At 45.4% G+C, this 22,505-nt stretch overlaps 1 protein-coding gene across 2 annotated transcripts in view; it reads right to left on the reverse strand.

The window, feature by feature from the left end:
* The window catches only part of DSTYK (dual serine/threonine and tyrosine protein kinase), a 63,830-nt gene that overhangs the window by 12,652 nt on the left and 28,673 nt on the right, over positions 1 to 22,505 (reverse strand). For both annotated transcript variants that reach the window (XM_068113138.2, XM_068113139.2), the window contains exons 7-10: positions 15,118 to 15,201; positions 11,503 to 11,679; positions 7,270 to 7,399; positions 696 to 852 (exon numbers count right to left, since the gene is read on the reverse strand). In XM_068113138.2, coding sequence (XP_067969239.2) covers positions 696 to 852; positions 7,270 to 7,399; positions 11,503 to 11,679; positions 15,118 to 15,201 — 548 coding nt within the window. The remainder of the gene's footprint in view (positions 1 to 695; positions 853 to 7,269; positions 7,400 to 11,502; positions 11,680 to 15,117; positions 15,202 to 22,505) is intronic.

Below are 22,505 nucleotides of genomic sequence, written 5' to 3' on the forward strand. Positions count from 1 at the left end.
GCTTCACCATTTGGCATTTCGACGGACGAATCTGGGTTTGGTGGATGCCAGGAGAACGCTACCTGCCCAAATGCGTCGTGCCAACTGTAAAATTTGATGGAGGAGGAATAATGGTCTGGGGCTGTTCTTCATGGTTCGGGCTAGACCCCTTAGTTCCAGTGAAGGGAAATCTTAACGTTACAGCATACAATGACATTCTAGACGATTGTGTGCTTCCAACTTTGTGGCAACAGTTTGGAGAAGGCCCTTTCCTGTTTCAGCATGAAAATGACCCCGTGCACAAAGCGAGGCTATACAGAAATGGTTTGTCAAGATCGGTGTGGAAGAACTTGATTGGCCTGCACAGAGCCCTGACCTCAACCCCATCAAACACCTTTGGGATGAATTCGAACGCCGACTACGAGCCAGGCCTAATCGCCCAACATCAGTGCCCGACCTCACTAATGCTCTTGTGGCTGAATGGAAGCAAATACCCGCAGCAATGTTCCGACATCTAGTGGAAAGCCTTCCCAGAAGAGTGGAGGCTGTTATAGCAACAAAGGGGGTACCAACTCCATATTAATGGCCATGATTTTGGAATGAGATGTTTGATGTTCGGGTGTCCACATACTTTTGGTCATGTGGTGTATCGCCTCTAATCATCGATTCCCATTGTACATTCTTAACAGATGTTACGCAGCACATGTGACACACACCTGGTGTAGTGGAACTCAAGTGCAAGGTCGTTCCGATGCTTCTCATCCGGCGGAATGACCGACTTGAGAGCACAGGTCGCATGGCCAGCCCAGCTGTCACAGGCATAAACTACACCATACTGTCCACGGCCGAGTTCGTGGCCAAGCCGAGGCATCCCTGCAAGAGAAGAAAATGCAGAAAACAGTCGAATATGGCAGTTTTAAACATCATCTTATATTGATGTGAATACAAAGACTGATGCTGGAGAGCATGTGGGGATTACAAGGACCTAAGGATACAAATGGACAAATCATCACAGTACGTATGATTTGGCCCTGGATACGCAATGACATGAAGCATGTGCTCAGGATGCTAAACCAAAAAAACAATACAATGATCAAAATTTTGAATGGAGAGGCAAATCTACCCGCCAGAGAATAATAAATACCATTCCAAAAAGGCGATTCTTAGGAACTAGCAATCTGATGACGGAAGCTGAAAAAATAAACAGAAAAGTGGGATCAAGACTGCGCTTCACATGTTTAAAGCATCCGCACACAGTAGGCCTTTGGCTTATAAACGTGTGGAAGGATGGTACAGAGGTAGCTCACTTATCTTTGAGCTGTCTCACCTGGGAGATTCTAGGCCCAACTATAATAGTCAGTTTGGTGCTTCGCAGGCAGGTGTTACATCACAAACTGCACCGTAACTCACTCGGATGGAGGTTAATCTATCTGGATGCCCGTCTGCAAGCATTGGTTAGTGAATGTTAAAGATCCCTTGGTGTCTTTTGCGGAGCACCCTGTTTAAATTACACATTCATACCCAGATCACCTCCAGTCGAATGAAAGGCAAACCGAAATCACCTTAGAAAGACCCAGCCCAGAGAATTACCCCAGTGGGAAGAAAGAATCCCGCCCCAGAAAGAATTGGGACTACTTGGGGCCTTTCTCGTAGTAGTAGAAGTATTGAAAAAAATTGCAGTTGTAGAAGTACTGTATATGTAAAACCTGTCAATCCTTGATATAATAGATGCAAATAATTTTCAAAAAGACTTCAAAGGGTAGCAAAATGTACCAGGGAGACTTTCCTGTGATGAAGATTGATATCATGATACATCTCGATACGGTACTGTGTACGAGCCTCTGCTTTAAACCAAAATAAAAAGCATCATTTTAGATACTTTGCTTTCAGTAACATATTATTATGGTAGAACGTACCATACCCTCCGGCAGTGTACCACTTTCTTTTGTTCCTGGATGGAAATTTAGACGGCCGAGCAACCGTTGGTACCCGCCGGGGTAATGCCGATTTTGTTACGGCCAATCGCTACTCTGGGTGCGAGCAATGGCGAACCAATGAAAGAAAAGAAAAGACGGACAGAGAGAGCAAGGAAACGTTTAACGATTTGATTTATTTACAAATATTTACAGTGAAACTTATCGATCGGAAAGAAAAAGGGACAAGTGGCAGAAACTTAGCTTATTCTACGCCTTATGACGATTACAACTAATAAACACAAGGGCGCCCAGCACACATTCATGGGGGAGGGGAGGAGAAAAGGAACGTTGGGAACCTGTTATCGAAGCGGTCACGATCCTACCAGATGCTTCTCGCAATGCCTTTTGTCTCGACCTCACCAACGGGCACCTGGCCGGCAAATGGCATTCCCCAACACGAGCAGGTAAAGAAGTGTCGGGAACCATGCAGAGCGAGTGCCAGGGAACAGTGGAGTAAGCACGTCATGATCTCGTGCAGGGTAAAGAGTACGTCGTGGCCTCGTGCAGGGTAAAGAGTACGTCGTGGCCTCGTGCAGAAAGTGAGTGTCGTGCACACGTACACCGAGAGGGAGTCCGGCAGCCAGGAGAGGGCAATGAACACGTGCAAAACGAGCAAAGTCCAAGGCCTATTTGTCGTGTACACTTGCAGCGAATGAGTGTCACCGAGAGGGAGTCCGGCAGCCAGCAGAGAGAGTAATCACGTGCAGGCACGTGCAAGGTGAACAATGTCCAAAGCCAAGAGAGAGTCCAAAAACACATGTACAGCCAATGGAATCCAAGGCGAAGAGTAATGCAGGCATGTACTGAGGCCTGTGAGACGGTCCGGCCTAGAGCCCACGTGCACAGCCAACCAATTTCAAAGCCAGAAGCAAGAATAATGCAGGAACGTGCTAGGTGACAAAGTCCAGGCCCAAGAGAGAGAGAGAGAGTAACACGTGTAGAGGCCTGTGAGAGGGTCCGGCCTAGAGCGGACGCACACACGTTCAGTGAAAACCGGCAAAGAGGGAGAGAAAACACGTGTGCAAGGCCTTTTGTCAGAGTCCTTGCCGAGGGTGGTGGGTGGTGTTTGAGGGTGTCCTGACTCCCGATTGTTGGAGCCCATCACTCCGCCCCCACTAGCTCTCTCAAAGGGACTCTTACCTGGTGCTTGGATGGTGTGCCTTTGAGCTTATGTGCATTGCCTGGCAAATTATCCCTTATGAGTAGAGGGGCTGTCTTTCCCTTCCCCGATGCATAACATAATAACCAGAAATAAGAGGAAGGGGGCTAAGATAATGGTCTGCTATAAAAGAACTATTCCAAGGGACCTGTATGGTGGTTGCCATTACTTCTCAGTGGTTTCCCAAAACCGCAACAATATGAAGTTATGGCTGAACGCTTCATACTCAAGCTCCATCTCTCTTCTTTCTTACAATTCCCACCAACAGAAGGGTGACACGCCACTCCCAAACATTTAAACCACGGCCTTGAACTGGTGTTGTTGGCTTAGCGGTGTTGGCTTAGCCTGGTGTTGGCTTAGCGGTTATGGTGCCGGCTTGGGATCCTAGGATCCTGGGTTCGAATCCCGGTCGATCGCTGAATTAACGCCAGGGGGGTTGACTCAGCCTGTCATCCTTCCGAGGTCGGCAAATTGAGTACCAGCTTGCTGGGATGAATGATCACGGTGAGTACCCCGATTTAGAATAGGTACACCGTATCCCTGCGCATCGTAAGAGGCGACTAAGGGTTGGCGTCAGGAAGGGCATCCGGCCATAAAAACATTGCCTCAAACAGGGAACCATGATTGTCATGGGGCCCGCAAGGCTAACCCCCGCTCTAGCGGGGAAAATGGCCTCAAAACGATCATTCATTCATTCATTCATTCATTCTTGAACGTCTCAAGTCCCGTGCTGTACTGAAATATGCTTTGTTTGCATTTCTCATCCAGTTACATTCATTATCTGTCAATGTACTTAGATAAAGTGTGGAGCAATGACTGAGAACTTTATCCACAAAAACAGCCAAATCCAACGACCCACACCAATGCACCGACCGCGGTGCCTGACAGCAAGAAAAAAAGGGAAAAAAAACAGAGTAGGAAAAGAAAAATAATTTTGCAAATGACATGATGGTTGGAGGTTGGAGGTAGGAGCTTGGAGGCAAACTGCATTCCTATAAAATGTTTGTGTAAAAGTCTCCTAAGAAATAATACAAACTTCTGTTGTCAGAAAAACTGACAAAAGGAATATTTCATTACCATTGGTACCCAATGTGGATGGCGGTTATGTTTTTGCCTCTGTGGTCTGTCTGTTAAGTGAGTCCAACACTGTATCTCAAAAAGTTAATGGACGGATTCAGATAAATTTGGTGGACAGGTTGGGTGTATAAAAACCACCTTTAGAGGCCATTTTTTCCCCGCAAGCGGGGGTTGGCCTTTTTCGGGGACCGTGGTTGTTGTTTTTCGGTCCCCTTTTTGAAGCAATGTTTTCCGGCCGGATGCCCTTCCTGACGCCAACCCTTTTTGCCGCCTTTAACGACAAACAGGGAATTACCAGTGAACTGGTACTCAATTAGCCGACCTCGGAAGGATGACAGGCTGAGTCAACCCCCCTGGCGTTAATTCAGCGATCGACCGGGATTCGAACCCAGGATCCCAGGATCCTAAGCCGGCACCCTAGCCGCTAGCCCAACACCAGGGCTCCTGTATGATATGTATGCAAATTGATTTGTATGCAAGATGTATGTATGATTTGATTTGTATGATATGATATGTATGTATGCAAGATGGGTGTATGATAGGGAATAATTGATTCATTTTTGGTTAAGATCCGGATCCGAGTATTAAAAAAAAAAATTAAAGTGATTCTCGATCATTGAGAGATGGGCCAAAAACAATATAGAGCCTGGTATTCCAAAACGAGGTGGACGAGTTATGACAAAACGAGGTGGACGAGTTGGTTAAGTGATAAGAACAAGTCAATTCGATCAAGATCCCACCTATCAGTGGGATACAAAACGTAAACTGTTCAGCCTGGCGGAGTTAAGCACTCTACCGAGTGCCGTTACCTCTGCCACCAAAGGTGGATGGAGGTTATGTTTTCACCCCTGTCTGTCTGTTTGTTTGTGAACAAGATATCTCAAAAAGTTAATGGACGGATTCAGATAAATTTGGTGGACAGGTTGGGTGTATGATAGGGAAGAATTGATTCATTTTTAGTTAAGATCCGGATCCGAGTATTTAAAAAAAAAATTAAAGCGATTCTCGATCATTGAGAGATGGGCCAAAAACAATATAGAGCCTGGTATTCCAAAACGTTGTGGACGAGTTATGACAAAACGAGGTGGACGAATTGTTTAGGTGATATGAACAAGTCAATTCGATCAAGATCCCACCTATCAGTGAGATACAAAACGTAAACTGTTCAGCCTGGCGGGGTTAAGCACTCTACCGAGTGCCGTTTTAGTTACCTCTGCCACCAAAGGTGGATGGAGGTTATGTTTTCACCCCTGCCTGTCTGTTTGTCTGTTTGTTTGTGAACAAGATATCTCAAAAAGTTGAGGACGGATTCGGACGAAATTTGGCAGAGATGTAACGTATGTGACAAAGACGAAATTATTAGATTTTGGTGAAGATGCGGATTCGGATCCTGCTAGTAGATTTTTTAGTGATTCTTCACCATCGGAAGATAGGGCCAAAAACTATACATAGCAGGATATCTCAAAAAGTTGTGGCCAGATTTGGACGAAACTTGTTGGATAGGTTGTGTGTGTGACAAGGACATAAAGATTCGATTTTGGTGAAGATCTGAATATGGATTCGGATATGAGAATTATTTAATTATATAAGTGATTCTTTACCATTGAGAGATAAGTCCCAAAACGATACATAGCAGGATATCTCAAACAGTTGTGGACGGATTTGGACGAAACTTGTTGGACAGGTTGTGTGTGTGACAAGGAAGAATCGATTCAATTTTATGAAGATCTGGATCCAGATCCAGCCAGTATAATTTTTTAAGTGATTCTTCACCATTTGGAGATAGGGCCAGAAACGACATACAGCAGGATATTTCAATAAGTTGTGGACGGATGATTTTGATGAAATGTGATTCTGTTTTCCAACTGCAGCTGTATTGCTGCAACAACATCCATACCACCCAAGCCCAACAATCACCATAAGCACTGCATCATGAAGTGTCACCATGTGTTGGCAGTAGCAGACAAAAGTTAAATTGTTCAGCCAAAAACAGCAGTACAGCATCACCAAAGACACACCAGTAAGCCAGTGAAGGCAGCACTGACCCACTTCAGCCGCAATCTCGTACTGCAGTGGAAATGCACGACAAAAAAAGTGCTGTGCAGTTTACCAGCAATAGTAAACAACGGGATGCCTGAGGAATTCATGAGACCCCAGGCATCGAAACACAGAGCCAAAACGTTCTGTTTTAAAACATTTTACAGGAGGGCATCTTTTTACATAATAAATTATATTTTGCACCAGAGCCAGTGGCTGCACTCAGGCAACAGGGCCAATTGCTTGCCAATCATACTAAAATACACAATTTGGTGTCTGTCTGTCTGTCTGTCTGTCCACGATACATTCGGTCGTTACTTATCCAATCTTCCTCCTCATCAACGGTTTCAAACGGAGTGCTTGCTTGAATGCTGAAGCCACTTGGCGAGTGCTCTACAAGAAACTTGGCAACTGACCACACCCCCAACGTTATTGAGGCCCGAGCCTAGATATACTCTAATGTATATACCCCAGAGAGGATAATAACATGACCCTTCCTGCCGCTCCCGTACAGAGTGGGTGTACGTCATTTCAATAATATTTTGCTTTAAATGCAAAAGGGATTGGCACAATATATTGACGGGTATTTACTAGTCTTTGAGCCGTCTAGCCTGGGTTTGATTCTCGGCCCGAATATAAATTGACGTAATGGTGCATCGCAAGCAGGGTGGAGCACCAATGAGTACATCGTACCTACATTAACATGGCTGTCCTGTTTGCTAGCATTTGCCTGTGGGTGCCACTTGTATCTATTGAAACAGAAAGCCATTGTGCTCAAGTACCCTTGAGAAATTCCAAATTCCTTTGTCAATGGCTGCTTCCGCAGCAACCTGTCTCGTTCAATCGCAGCTAAGCGCATGTTCATAACCTGGTTGTGGGTATTCTAGATGCCCCCAAGGGGGTATGAGAGCCACCATTATTTGCATTAGAAATTCATCATGTAAAACAAGTCCTACCAGACCCAGTACCATTGTGGTTAGAGTGTCCACCCTGAATCTGGGAGGTTGGCACAAAGGGAGCAGAAAATGTATCTTCGCATACCATGGAGCAGCAAATCCCTGAGCGAACGGCTTTCAAGAGACAAGCAGGCAAGGCGTGGTGCGTGGTCTTTCCGGACCTTCAACCACATGTCCTCTGTTCGCTCAAGCCGACCCGAGTGCTTCATCTCCAGCTATTTGTCGACGGGGTAGAAAGACAAGCCAAGAATTAGACAAAAAACATAGGTTTACAAGAAAACCTGATGCTGTTTTTCTCTCAATGTTACCAGCACATTACCAATGTTAAAGGCACTTCGGTCATGCGCAGCAAACCCAACAAACAATAAACCAAATTTTCTAAACGATGCAGATAGATAGGTGATAGATAGATAGATAGTAAGGATAAGCATGTTTCACGAGAACTAAATATTAATGACAACAACAGTAATAGAATGATGTAACACTTGAAATAATATCAATAAAACTTTTGTCATGTTAGCAAAGAGCTAAATATGCGATGAAAGCCATTTAAATAAGACATTATTACAGGTTTATTTGACATATATATATATATACTAGCAGAAGTACCCGGCATTGCTGGGCGGGGGAGGGGAGGGGAACGGGGGGGGAGGGGAGGGGGTGGGAGGGGGAGAGGGGGGAGGGGGAGAGGGGGGGAGGGAGAGGGGGCAGAGGGGGGAGGGGGAGGGGAGGAGGGGAGGAGGGGAGAAGGGGAGGGGGGAGGGGGGAGGGGAGGGGGCAAGGGGGAGGAGGGGAGGAGGGGAGGGGGGGAGGAGGGGAGGGGGGGAGGGGGGGGAGGAGGGGAGGGGGGAAGGGGAAGGGTGAGGGAAGAAGGGGAGGGGTAGGGTGGAGGGGGTAGGGTGGAGGGGGAAGGGAAGGGGGGATGGAGCGGGGAGGGAAGGGGATGGCCAGTCAACAATGACGTTGCAGTTCTCATGGTCGGAGAGCAGCACAACAATCGGACATAGTCCTACATATTCGCAACAGCACGAAGCGGATTTTGGAGACTCACCGATCCTGTGACGTTCTCCAGTACCGGCGTTGCCGGGCGGGGGAAGGGAGACCCGTACATTCCCAACCCATACATTCGCCCTCTCGACTCAAGCTCACTCGGACAAAAGCCTCGCACAAATTACACCGTGAAGGCCCAATGGTCATGTCTATGCCACAAATCACGGGCGCACTGAATTGAAAATATATAGAACGCTCATACTCCGTGAAAAGTGAAGCCGCCGTGTCGCCATCTTGGTCAGCACGACTTGACCAACTCGCTTCGCGGATCTCGTTTTGTGCGGCAAGAAACTGCTCCAATCGGTTACGGAAGGGTTGTGGAAAGACGTTTCACAGCTGTTTCAAAGACATTTAATTCATATCGCACAAAATCGATACAAAACACGATCGCATAAAAGGTGAAGTGACGTGTGACGGGATGGAACATCACGTGATCGCTCTGAGCGAATCAGTCTGGCGGCGGGAATGGAACATCACGTGATCGCTCTGAGCGAATCAGCGAGCTGCTCTGGAACCGGCTGAGATTAGCGGGTACTTCGCTGAAATGCGCTGAGGTAAATATGAATAAAAAATATGGATCGTCAAATATTTTGAGTTCGGCCATGTTCGTCCCACGCTCAATGGCCATGTCTATGTCAAATATCAAGCACGTAAGCCTCTCCGTTTAGGAGTCTATCGGTAACATTACACACACACACACAAACTGTGTTTTATATATATATAGATATATATATATTAGGGTGCATCAAAATACACATTTCCAGCACATTTGTCTGGGTGCTAAAAATGTTCCATTTCATGTTGTTACAACACATGCAAAATATTTTTGCAATCCGTGGTGATCTAGAGGTGCAACGGCACATCAGCTTTTACAACTGAAGGGGGTTACCAGCAACAACAACAACAACAACAACATGCATTTTAAGGCCATTTTCCATGCTAGAGCGGGGGTTACCAGCAGTGTTGTGTAATCCGTGTATGCCAAGGTGGGTAGCCGACGAGCCACGGTTTACTTTCAATTAGTATGTTGACATGTTGACTGCGTCAACACAGGTGGAGACGGATGGACAGACAGATGGAGAACAAACCAAGTGTCCTTTCCGGTGAAACCAGTTGGGGACTAATAAACAACTGTTTGGAAATCCTACCATTAATTTGCAATTGGTCACTGGGTTTGGGTTCTGTGGGGTCGTGTGTGACAAAGATGGGTTTTGTGACAAATCCCCTGGACAAATACAAACTCGAAAAACTCTCGAAAGCAATTTATGAGGACAGAAAAAAAAAAAGGATGCAAAAGGGATCGAAATCTTGAAAAAGAAATAACTTCGAAATGAAATGCATCTTGTGATCACCTTGATCATCACGATGATACCATCACTCATGTCACTTAATATCATAATTGTTCATCCAAGGGTTGACAGGATGGCCTACAGGTACGCACACTCACCTCTAAGCTGTCTAACTAGGGTTTGAATACAGGCCCAGCTATAAACCGTCACCCTGGTGTTTCACAGGCAGGTTCATACATCAATGTGTGTGCTGTCCCTCGGATGAACGTCAAACTAGACCATCCCATCTGCCGGCATTAGCTGCTGGAAGTTAAAGATCCCATGGTGTCCTTTTCAAAGAGTGGGCGAGCTATCATCGGCACGTTCAACAAATGCCAAATTCCTGCCATAACCTACAGGGGACACTGCATTAGCGGCACGGCTGTGCTCCCAGCAATGACGCAACCAGCAGCCACAGGCTGCATGTACAAGATGAATGAATGAGCCCTCACGTGTTCTTCTGCTCCTCCCCTTGATCTCGGTCTCGGTTCTACTCAGATGTTGGTGTTTCCCCCTTTCCATTTTGTTCCTTTCCATTCTGCTCTCGCTCTTCCACGAGCCTCGACCATGCATACAAAAAAGTAATTTAATCGTGATATTGTTGATCAATGCAAGCAGCACATCAATATGAATGTTTTTGATACACTGTGAAATCAATAATTAGTGTAAATTATGGCACGGTGAAATGAAGCAACTGTGTAATTTCCTTGCGTGGTAATGCAATGCGTTTATCAGAACCGGTACAACTACACTTGCATCGGTCGGTTAAGAAAAGTATTGAACAACCAACAAGGGATTTGAAAAATGAGAGGAAAAAACCCACAGATCGCAAGTGAGGAGCACTGTGGTACCGGACAAGACAGAAACAAGGGAAACACTTGTGTGGACCTTCACATTTTAATTTTAAAATACTTTAGCGAATCAAGGTCAAGCTGTGGTTATTACGAGGGTCATGTGAAACGTTTTGTCACCCTACTAGTAACTTTCAAAGTAAAATGTGTAAGTGGTCACTAATTTGTGTCCGTTTTAGCTCTTTCACGAGCCTCGAACTTGTATACAAAAAAAATAAAAATAATAATTCATGTCTACTCTTCCCTTCATTCCAGATAAGTCTTGTAAATATCACATTTTTCACAATTTTTTTTTTTTACAGGGTCTCGAGCTCATGGAGGAGCTGTTACAAATCACATAGACAAGCGCGTGCATGCACACACACACACACAGACACACACACACACACACACACACACACACACACACACACACACACACACACACACACACACACACACACACACACACACACACACACACACACACACACACACACATTACCACAAATGAACTACAACTGGAGGCAATCCGGGGTTCAGTGACGATCCTGAAAAGAGCCCTTGGAAAAAAATTATGAAAAAGCTTGGTCCATGAACCGTGATCCCTTACAGAAGAGGAGGTGGATACTTTGGGTCCTGGGAGGACTCCGTTCCACCTCCTGAAACCCGCAAATGGAGATAACAACCAACTACACACACGACTCGACTTCAGACAAACACAGCCGGTGACCTTGGGGAAAGTGACGTAACTTCTCAGAGTTCTCTAGATGCAAGCAATGCCATCCTGTGATGTCGCATCTCTCTCTGCAAACAGTGGGGACATCAAGGAAAATACCCCCCCCCCCCCCCCTTCCCTTTCACCCTCACAGGATGTAGACACGTGGTATATCCATGCTCCATAGTGTAAATGCTGAGCGTGAAGCTTGAAAGCCCAGTGCATTACAGACGACCAAATGTTTGCTGAAAACTCCTGGAAACTCTATTGCTAAAGCACGTCACAGTTAAGGGACACACAGGGCACAAGTAGGTGCAATGCCACCGAGACGGGAAAAAGACTTTTCACCCTTTGTCTCAATATTCAGCAGTTGGACGGTGTGAAAGACAAACCTGGTGCAGGGAAACGGCGAATGCCTCGTGCGCATAGTTCACTCGAGTCTGGAATTGGCTGCAGATGTTTCGCGCAAGTTTTGAAGCGTTCAGGCTCTCGATTGTATCCTGTGCAACTTTGCGTTTCCACTCGGGCGTGAGCGCAGGTGGAGCATTCCACGTCAGGCTCTGCACAAGCTGTGGGAGAAAAAAAATTAACTCCGTGGGCATTCGCTCAAGTCAAAGGAAAAGCATCGAACAAAACATCCACAGGTGTTTCACAATGTTTACAGGGATTTGTAAAACTTTGTTATACCCCGAATGTATCATCTCGTGTTTAATTTCTCAAAATATTACTCGTTTCACCAAAACAGCTTTTGTACAGAGAAAGGAGAAATTCAAAGAAACAAGATATTGCTCCCCACCTCCACTCCCCCTCGCCCATTTAGGAGAGGGATTCACCAGGTTTATCCCTTTGAGAAACATGTTTTGAGCCAAAAAGGTATTGAATTCAAATACAATAGCGACAGGTGAATCATTCACTGCTGGGAATAATGTGTAACATTGGCTGGAAACTGCATAGAAAAGGACCGACATCTACGCTGAGTCTCGAAAGGAGAAATCCATTCCATCACAGTTGGGGGGAGGGGGGAGGTTAAACATGTTGAAGCCACCTCCCTTGTACACTGCATTCAGAAAGTATTCAGACCCCTTCACTTTTTTCACATTTTGTTATGATGCAGCCTTATGCTGAAATCGTTTAAATTCATTCTTTCCCTCATCAATCTACACTCAATACCCCATAATGACAAAGAGAAAACCGGATTTTAGAAAGTTTTGCAAATTTATTAAAAAGAAAAACTAAAATATCACATTTACATAAGTATTCAGACCCTTTGCTATGACACTTGAAATTTAGCTCAGGTGCCTCCCATTTCTCTTGATCATCTTTGGGATGTTTCTACACCTTGATTGGAGTCAACCTGTGGTAAATCCAATTGATTGGACATGATTTGGAAAGGCACACACCTGTCTATATAAGGTCTCACAGCTGACAATGCATATCAGAGCAAAAACCAAGCCATGAGGTCGAAGGAACTGCCTGCAGAGCTCAGAGACAGGATTGTGTCGAGGCCCAGATCTGGGGAAGCCTACAAAAAAAAGTTCTGCTGCATTGAAGGTTCCCAAGAGCACAGTGGCCTCCATAATTCTTAAATGGAAGAAGTTTGGAACAACCAGGACTCTTCCTAGAGCTGGCCGCCCGGCCAAACTGAGCAATCGGGGGAGAAGGGCCGAGGTAAGAGAGGTGACCAAGAACCCGATGGTCACTCTGGCTGAGCTCCAGAGATCCTGTGTGGAGATGGGAGAAACTTCCAGAAGGACAACCATCACTGCAACACTCCACCAATCTGGGCTTTATGGTAGAGTGGCCAGACGGAAGCCTCTCCTCAGTGAAAGACACATGAAAGCCTGCTTGGAGTTTGCCAAAAAGCACCTAAAGGACTCTCAGACTGTGAGAAACAAGATTCTGTGGTCTGATGAAACCAAGATTGAACTTTTTGGCTTCCGTTTGGCCACTCTGCCATAAAGCCCAGATCAGTGGAGTGTTGCAGTGATGGTTGTCCTTCTGGAAGTTTCTCCCATCTCCACACAGGATCTCTGGAGCTCAGCCAGAGTGACCATCGGGTTCTTGGTCACCTCTCTTACCTCGGCACTTCTCCCCCGATTGCTCAGTTTGGCCGGGCGGCCAGCTCTAGGAAGAGTCCTGGTTGTTCCAAACTTCTTCCATTTAAGAATTATGGAGGCCACTGTGCTCTTGGGAACCTTCAATGCAGCAGAACTTTTTTTTGTAGGCTTCCCCAGATCTGTGCCTCGACACAATCCTGTCTCTGAGCTCTGCAGGCAGTTCCTTCGACCTCATGGCTTGGTTTTTGCTCTGATATACATTGTCAGCTGTGAGACCTTATATAGACAGGTGTGTGCCTTTCCAAATCATGTCCAATCAATTGAATTTACCACAGGTGGACTCCAATCAAGGTGTAGAAACATCCCAAAGATGATCAAGAGAAATGGGAGGCACCTGAGCTAAATTTCAAGTGTCATAGCAAAGGGTCTGAATACTTATGTAAATGTGATATTTTAGTTTTTCTTTTTAATAAATTTGCAAAACTTTCTAAAATCCTGTTTTCTCTTTGTCATTATGGGGTATTGAGTGTAGATTGATGAGGGAAAAAATGAATTTAAACGATTTCAGTATAAGGCTGCAACATAACAAAATGTGAAAAAAGTGAAGGGGTCTGAATACTTTCTGAATGCACTGTATGTGCTTGTTTATGCACTTGCAGCAGCAAACTGTCATAAAAAAACATAGGGGCAATACCCCTGGTGCTCACCTGGTAGAATAAACAGTATACTGCACCAACTAAAGGTATTTTAAACCAATTTCAATGGTTTCTATTAGATAGGACAGCATGTAGGATCATACTAACATAATCATAAGACTTTAAACAAAGAAAGAAAAAATACTTATTTTGGGGGACAACCCCCCCCCCCCCCCTCCCCCCAGATCCCTAAAGGGGCAGATGTTTTCAATGCCGTGAACAAACTTTGGTACAGCATGGGTGGTGAAGGTTGTGGTCAAGTTTCATCGACATTGTGTGTGTAGTTTCCGAGATGAATGCAAATACCTATTTTAGGGGGCAACGCTCCCCTCCCCCCCCCCCCTACACCCCCAAAAGGGCAGATTTATTTGAATGCCGTGAACAAGCTTTGGTACAGCATGGGTGGTGAGTTTTTTCCTGATGTGTTCGACCTCTTGACCCATAATTTAATCAGTTCATCTTTGCATCATTATACATACTTGTACAAAGGTGGAGCTTCCTTGCAAGACCAGGGCATAATCAGTGAGACATTAGTGTATTTTCAAAGGTATTACAGGGCTGCCAGGATGGCCTAGAGGTCCGTACCATCGCCAATGTGCCATCTCGCCTCGATTTGAATCTCAGCCCACCTTCAAACATCCTGGGCCCGGTTGCTAGAAGCCTGGATAAGTCTATCCTGTGGATAAATCATATATCCGGCGCATTAGATGTATCCACAGGATAGCTTCTAGCAACCAGGCCCTGGCGTCTAGCAGGCAGGGTGATTCATCAATGTTTGTGCCGTCCTTCAAGTGGATGTTAAACTGGGAGTCACATCTGCCAGCATTAGTCGGTGTACGATAAAGATCCCATGGTCCTTTGCAAAGAGTAGGTGAGCTATCGCCAGCACCATGAACAAATTCCAAATTCCTGCCCTAACCTATAGGGGGCACTGCATCGACGGCGTAGCCACACCCTCAGCCGATGATGCCACCAGCAGCCTGGTGCTGCATAAAAAGGAGGAAGAAGAAGCAAAATATTACAAGACCACTGGGAAAGAATGGACAAATCAACACAGCACAAGGGATATGAACCCGGGATCTCAACATCACGATCAACATTATTGGCTATTTAACAAATCTTGGGTTGGTACTGATGCAAGTTTATTGTATGCAATTTAATATTTAGGCATCGAAAAGGTTGAGAAAGAAAATTGAAAAATTACAAGTTAGAGATGGAAAACGTTTTTTTTAAATGGCATTGAAAGATAAATTACCTTCTTTATCTGCTCCCAAAGCAGATGGGCTGCAGATGAACCCGAATGAAAGGTAACCTCCACGTGATATGCCGCATTCAGGATCTGTGCAGAACAATACATCAATCGCGTCATTTCAAACTGGAAAAGCTAAAATTCCATTGCTGGACCTGACAATTACAGGTATGAGATAAACATAGTTCAAGGTTTACGTGGATCTATTCATTCTAGAAAATGGGAAAGTAAAGGGACCTTGGTGAAATTTCACCTATTTATCAAGGTATTCCCACACGACATGTATACACTTGTCCCATCCAACCATATGATAGCACCTTGTAGCCATATACATATATATCGTTGGGACTGATAGGCAGCCATTTCAGAACAAGTGCTTTAATGTTGACTTTCTGACTTTCTTCCTTTCAGACAAGTGCTTTAAAACTTTCTTCTTGAAAATTGAAAGATGTAAAAACCTTCTTCCTGAACATTGTTGTTGTGGTGGTTTAAAGAAGTAAACCTTCTTGCTGTAAATTAATGCTTTGTTCCCAGCACAATGTTGTAAAAACCTTAAACTTGAAAAACGTTGTGTGTTTGCTCAGTTGCTGTGATTATTTTGAACTAAATAAGAGTTGCTCTTTTTCTGTTGCTCAAAGTCCCTTAAATTAGCATTTTTTTTTTTGCATTACATTAATTTCAAGCAACATGCAATATATTTTATAATACCTGAATATACATATATTTGTTTGGTGCTGTGGATTCTGGATGCGGAGGTGTTGTTGTTGTTGTAGTCTGCGTTCGCACTGGCTGGGGGTCGGGGTATGTACGCATCCAGGTGTCGTTGCTGCATGTGGATGTGTATGTGCCCCTGCTGGCCCACATTAGCTGACCGTATTGAGGTTGAAGGGCCAAAACGGGATGATGCTGAGGACCTCGACTGAAGGCCCGGTCAGTGCGGCACACTTGTGACCAGGTGTGTTTTGAACTTTTATTTATATATATATATATATATATATATATATATATATATATATATATATATATATATATATAATATTATATATATATATATATATATATGTATATACGTATATATATATATATAAATATATATATATTATTATTATGATGTCGGTAGGGTAGCGCAATATCTAGAGCCAGATAGATCGGTGTAGGTAGGTATCCGACTGTCATGATAGGGAATCTACCTGTAATAAGTTCTATGTGTTTAGGCGGTTTGTCGGTTAAGAAGTATACCTGTGGACATACCAGGATGTTCGAGTGTTAGATAGAGTAGGGATTTAAAGGTAACGCCCCTGTGTGTCACACCTGGTCATCAAACCTTTGTCCCTTATGGCAATGCACACCTGTAGACACTTAGTTAGGCCCTTTAGTGCACGCATTAATTAAATTCCCTTCCCTGACAAGACTTTGGAAGGGGGCAGGCGGGACGTCAGTTCAGGGCACCGCCGCATGGGCCGCGGCCAGCTGCACCTCCGCTAGGCATCGGGTAGCACGAGCTATGACCATGCTCCAGGCCTGTGGAGGGCACTGATTGGGTGGCACACCGAGGCTGACGTCACCGCCGCAAGGTTGTAAAAAGGGCGCGCCGAACTCTATGCGCAGTCCTAGCCCGAGTTTGCTGGCTTGCTTCTGTGAGTTCTCTTGAGTTGAGTGTAGTTTGCTTGCTTCTTGCACGTTCCTTTGTCTCTCTGGCACGTCCAACTCTTGGGAGAGCTGACTGGGACTTGGCAGACCGATCGTGTGTGGAGATCGACCTCGTGTGGAGCCGCTAGCCTGCGTCGGACGCGTGGTGCATGGAGCGAGGCCTTGTGGTGCTTGGAGCGAGGCCTTGTGGTGCTTGGAGCGAGGCCTGGTGGTGCTCGGAGGCGGACGGAGAGGGCCGCGTGGGACGTCGACGGACGCAAGACGACAAGACAGATAAGACCATTCCACATTTCCCCGAACATAATGGACGTTTCTATTTTCGTAATTCATTCCCTCGTCTGTATCTGAAGTCTGGTGTGTGGGATCCCAAATTAGGAATTAGATTTATCGGCGCATTTACCTGTCCCTACCTTTTATTTGAATAAACCCTTGCATTATTTTTCATTTCTTGTTAAACCCGTGTCCATTTGAGTTAGTTCGCCTTGCACAAGATAAGCGCTTTTACCGCAGCTCCCACTTTCCTTCTTCCTCCCGCGTTTCATAGTTAAATCGTGTTCGGTCGTCGCCTCCAAGTAAAGCCGTTTTTGGTCCATCCGCGAGCCCTGGTATTAACCGAAGGGTCCACACGACAATGTATATATATATTATATATATCCCAGTGTGTACCCTGGATAAGAATAGGCACGCCGTATCCCTGTGTGTCGTAAGAGGCGACTAAGAGGGTTGGCGTCAGGAAGGGCATCCGGCCATAAAAAGATTGCCTCAAAAAGAGAACCATGACAATTACAAATACATGTGGGCAGGGTACAGCCCGAAGTGGAGATCGGTTTCTGAGGTTTGGGACATGGAATGTAGGGACAATGACAGGGAGATCAGGAGAAGTGGTGGAAGTATTGGTCAGAAGAAGAGTGGACATATGTTGTGTGCAAGAGACAAGATGGAAGGGAAGTGGTGTGAGAATGGTGAAGGGTAGGCAGGGACAGAAATACAAGTTTGTGTGGCAAGGGTGGCCGGAGGGCGTGAATGGTGTTGGTGTCCTGTTTTCTGAGGAGTTTGTAGACAGTGTGGTGAGTGTGACTAGCGTGAGTGAGAGGTTGATGATGGTGAAAATGATGATTGGAAAGCTCTTGGTGAACGTCATCTCGGGATATGCTCCGCAGGTTGGTCGAAGCGATGAAGAGAAGGACAAGTTCTGGTGTGCGATAGAGAAGCTGATGGAAAACGTGAAAGATGAGGAAGTTGTTGTGGTAGGAGGAGACCTAAATGGACATGTGGGAAGGAGTATGGATGCTTTTGACGGAGTTCATGGGGGTTACGGATATGGTGTGAGAAATGGAGAAAGTGAAAGGATTTTGGAGTTTGCTGATGGAGCTGATTTGTTGATTTGTAATACTCAGTTCCAGAAAGAGGATAATAAGCTTGTTACATACACGTCAGGTGGGTCGTCGACAACCGTTGACTACCTGATGGTGCGTAGGCGAGATAGGGGGCACCTCCGGGACACAAAGGTGATCCCGGGGGAGGAGGCTGTTTCACAGCACCACTTGGTTGTCTGCGACGTAAGGGTGAAAGGTGCGAGGAGAGCTCGGCGGGTGAAGTACCAACCGAGATTGAAGGTGTGGAGGTTGAAAGAGGTGACAGTAAGGGAGGCATTAAAAGAGAGGCTGAGTAGGGTCGAGGATGATGTGGTTGAGCTTGAAAGTGGTTGGATGTCAATGAAAGCTAGTCTGTTGGGAGCCGTTGGTGAGGTATGTGGATGGACAAAAGGACCACCGAGGCACTCGGAAACATGGTGGTGGGATGATGAAGTTGGAAAGAGGATTGACGAGAAGAGGAAGAAGTTCAAGGAGTGGCAGAAGGTGAAGGGTATGGGAGCAGAAACAGCAGAGCATGAAAGTTATAAGGCAGCCAGGAAGGCTGCAAAGAAAGAGGTAGCAAAGGCGCAGGAGGCATGTAGGAAAATGTTCGGAGAACGCTTGGATTCGGAAGAGGGTCAGAAAGCAGTATTCAGGATTGCAAAGCAGATAGCGAAAGAGAGGTGTGATGTGATGGGGGTGAGTTGCTTGAAGGATGAAGTGGGACAAATCGTTGTCGACCCAGATGGAATTAAAGGAAGATGGAAAAGATATATGGAAATGCTGTTGAATACAGAGAATGAATGGGATGGCAACATAAAGAGTAACCCAGTTTTAGGACCGGCAGAGAAGATAACTGAGAAGGAAGTTGAGGAAGCGATAAAAGCAATGAAGGGTAGAAAAGCGGGAGGGCCGACGGGAGTTGTGGGAGATATGTTGAAGGCAGCAGGAAGTTGGGGTGTGAAGAGAATGACAGAGATCTGTAATCTGGTGGTGAAAGAAGGCCGCATTCCAGTGGATTGGGAACTGAGTACCCTCGTCCCTCTATACAAGGGGAAGGGTGACCCTCTGGAGTGTGGCTCGTACCGAGCGATAAAGTTATTGGAGCATGGAATGAAGGTATTGGAAAGGGTGTTGGAGAGGAGGATAAGGAAGAAAGTGAAGATCGACGAAATGCAGTTTGGATTCATGCCAGGAAGAGGAACGACAGACGCGCTTTTCATTGTGAGGCAGTTGCAGGAGAAGGTCATGGAGAAGAGGAAGAAGTTGTTTCTTGGGTTTGTTGATCTGGAGAAAGCATTCGATCGGGTTCCACGCAAAGTATTGACATGGGCATTGAGGAAGTTAGGAGTGGAGGAATGGTTGATCAGAGTAGTGATGGCAATGTACAAAAGAGCGCGCACAGCTGTAAGGACGAAGGACGGGAACAGTGGTGAGTTTGAGGTGAAGGTGGGAGTGCATCAGGGGTCGGTACTAAGTCCACTACTATTTGTAGCTGTGATGGAGGTGCTGGCTCAGAACGTAAAGGAGGGTTTACCGTGGAAGTTGTTGTATGCAGATGATCTGGTGTTGATTGCGGAAAGTATGGATGGACTGAAGGAAAAGATGAACACGTGGAAGGAATGTATGGAGACAAAAGGTCTGAAGGTGAATATCGGAAAGACGAAGGTGATGGCAAGTGGTAAAGCATGTGGTGAGGTGGAAAGAACTGGGAAGTGGCCCTGTGCTGTGTGTAGGAAGGGTGTCGGAGTGAACTCCATTCAGTGTACAATGTGCGCTGAGTGGGTTCATCAAAAATGTAGTGGTCTGAGAGGATCAGTGTGGCAGCTACATTCAAATGTAAGGTGTGCACAGAGGGAGCTGCAGATGGAGGAAATGTTGAGTTGGATCTTGGAGACGGCGTGAAGCTGGAAGGTGTGAAAACATTTTGCTACCTCGGAGACATGCTGAATGGAGAAGGTGGATCACACTCGGCAACGGTTGCTCGAGTGAGATGTGCATGGAAGAAGTTTCGGGAACTGAGTGGCGTGCTGATGATGAGGGGAGTGTCGTTGAAGCTGAAGGGAAAGGTGTATGCTGCATGTGTGAGAAGTGTTATGATTTCTGGGAGCGAGACATGGGTAATGAACGTAGAGCAGCAACGAAGGTTGGAAAGGGTGGAAATGCGAATGGTTCGACGGATGTGCGGAGTATCGTTGAGAGAGAGGAAGACAAATGATGAATTGCGAAAGATGATGGGAATAGAGCTTGTGATTGATGCTGTGAAGAGGAACAGGTTGAGATGGTTTGGTCATGTGTTGAGGAAGAATGAAAGTGACTGGTTGAGAAGAGTGATGGAAATGAATGCAGAAGGAAGTAGAAGACGGGGAAGACCGAGAAAGACTTGGCTAAAGATGGTGGAAGAAGAAATGCGGGCAAGGGGGTTAACAAGGAGAGATGCAGAAAATAGGGCAAAATGGAGAAGATTGTCATGGGGACCGCAAGGCAGAGTTGTTACCGCTCTGACACCGCTCAAGCAGGGAAAATGGCCTTAAAATGCCTGTTATGTTGTTGTTTTATCAATTACAGGTATTTATTTCCCAATTGTCATGTAATAGTTTTCTATATGATATATGGCTTATTAAATCACTCAAATCAACTGCATAGCGATTTATATGATTTAAAATCAGCCAAAGATTAATTATTAGTTGGGTAAATGAAGATATATATATTTTAAAACTCCGATGAGCCAGACCCTGCAATCTTCACTCGTGCTGTCTTATCTCAGTGGAAAATGCAAAACTGCATATATGCAGTTTATGACCTAAAGCGCCTGGCGTCCTGTCCAGGCGCGAGGTCCTTATCCGTGCAAACAGCACGACCCCATTCCCATACAAGAACCTGCTATTTGATCAGTAAATCCCAAGGAATTATCATATGGAATATATGGACATATTGTGTCGTATCAGAAAAAGTATAAACTTATATAGCTGCAGTTACAAAAAGGAATTACATTAAAAAAACAGATTAGGGGATTCTCAGTTAAAGGACATATGCCTGGGGGAAAGAGCTGTACACGCGGTCATTATTTGGGCTCGGCTTTTAGGATTTTCTACACTTTCTTTCTTGAATGCAGACTAACTTTTGTTCAAAATCCTAATAAACTATAAGCTTTCATTCAATTATGAATCATTCATTTTGATTATTTGATTCAGTGCTTAAATCATTCCTGTTGTGGTGGTGACATAAAAACCCAATTTTACCCAATGCCAGAGATAACTTGCCTACCGAAGACTTATTTTAACTACTTGATGGAAGTCATAAAAAATAGACTTACACACTACCTAAGGCACATTATTTAGTAAATAGGAGCCATATTTCAATATTCACATTCAATGACCGCCCTTTTGGCTATGGCTTTCATACATCCAGTATGGTTGTGTAATTGAAATGTGCTACTTTATATGCCGACTCTCTACTCTATATGAATGTGCTCGCCAACTGGGAATCCTCCGTCATGCGAAGTCCTTTCTGGGCACACCTGAGCTCCTCACCACATACAAGGCTTTCATCCGCAGCTCAATGGAATACTGCTCTCCCCTCTGGGCCGGTGCTCCTGCCTCACACCTAGCTCGGCTTCAAGCTGTTGAAACCAAAGCTTTCAGAATCATTGAAATCTCCCGCGATGAAGCTGATTCTGAGGGCCTTTCACTCACTCACCGCAGGCAGGTTGGTGGACTTTCTGTATTCTAACGACTCCTCTCCCGCCTTGCTCCCCCTGCTCTGTCTGTGCTCTGTCCCCCCAATATTCCTGCAGGACACACAAGATCTGCCAGCAACCCTCTTCTGGTGAAACTGCCAAAATCAAGACTCTCTGCTCACCTTCACTCCTTCATTCCTCTTTTCTCCCGCCTCTGGAACAAACTCCCTCACTCTGTTCAATCCCACTCCTCCCTCCAGTTCTATAAAACAGCTGTTCACCACCATCTCTTGTCTTCCCCATCCAAAACCTTGATCTTTTCTACCCCCGTTAAAACACCCCAAATGCATCTCTTTCAATCCCCAACTTCTTTCCTGAAATTCCTAGAAGTGTTCATTTGCTTTGTACAGTGTCGCCCTCCCTCCTCCCCCAGCCCTTCCCCTTCCACAGATCTACTGATGCCCCTGTTCTCTACTGTTGTTGTGCTTGTGTACTTCCCTATTTCTCCCCCGCTTGTCTCCCACTCCCTTCATTGTATGTTTTATGTGTCTTTGCATGTTTTCATGTTCAATGTGTTAGCTCTTACACGAGCCTCGATTCTGTATACAAAAAAACAAACAAAACAAACAAACATGTAATCATGTTAAAATATCATAACCACAGTATAATATTATATGTAAGCCATTTATGGATTATTGTTAGATATGAAA

Source organism: Myxine glutinosa, chromosome 4 (assembly GCF_964187855.1).
Source record: "Myxine glutinosa chromosome 4, kmMyxGlut1.1, whole genome shotgun sequence".
In the NCBI taxonomy this organism is placed as follows: Eukaryota; Metazoa; Chordata; class Myxini; order Myxiniformes; family Myxinidae; genus Myxine; species Myxine glutinosa.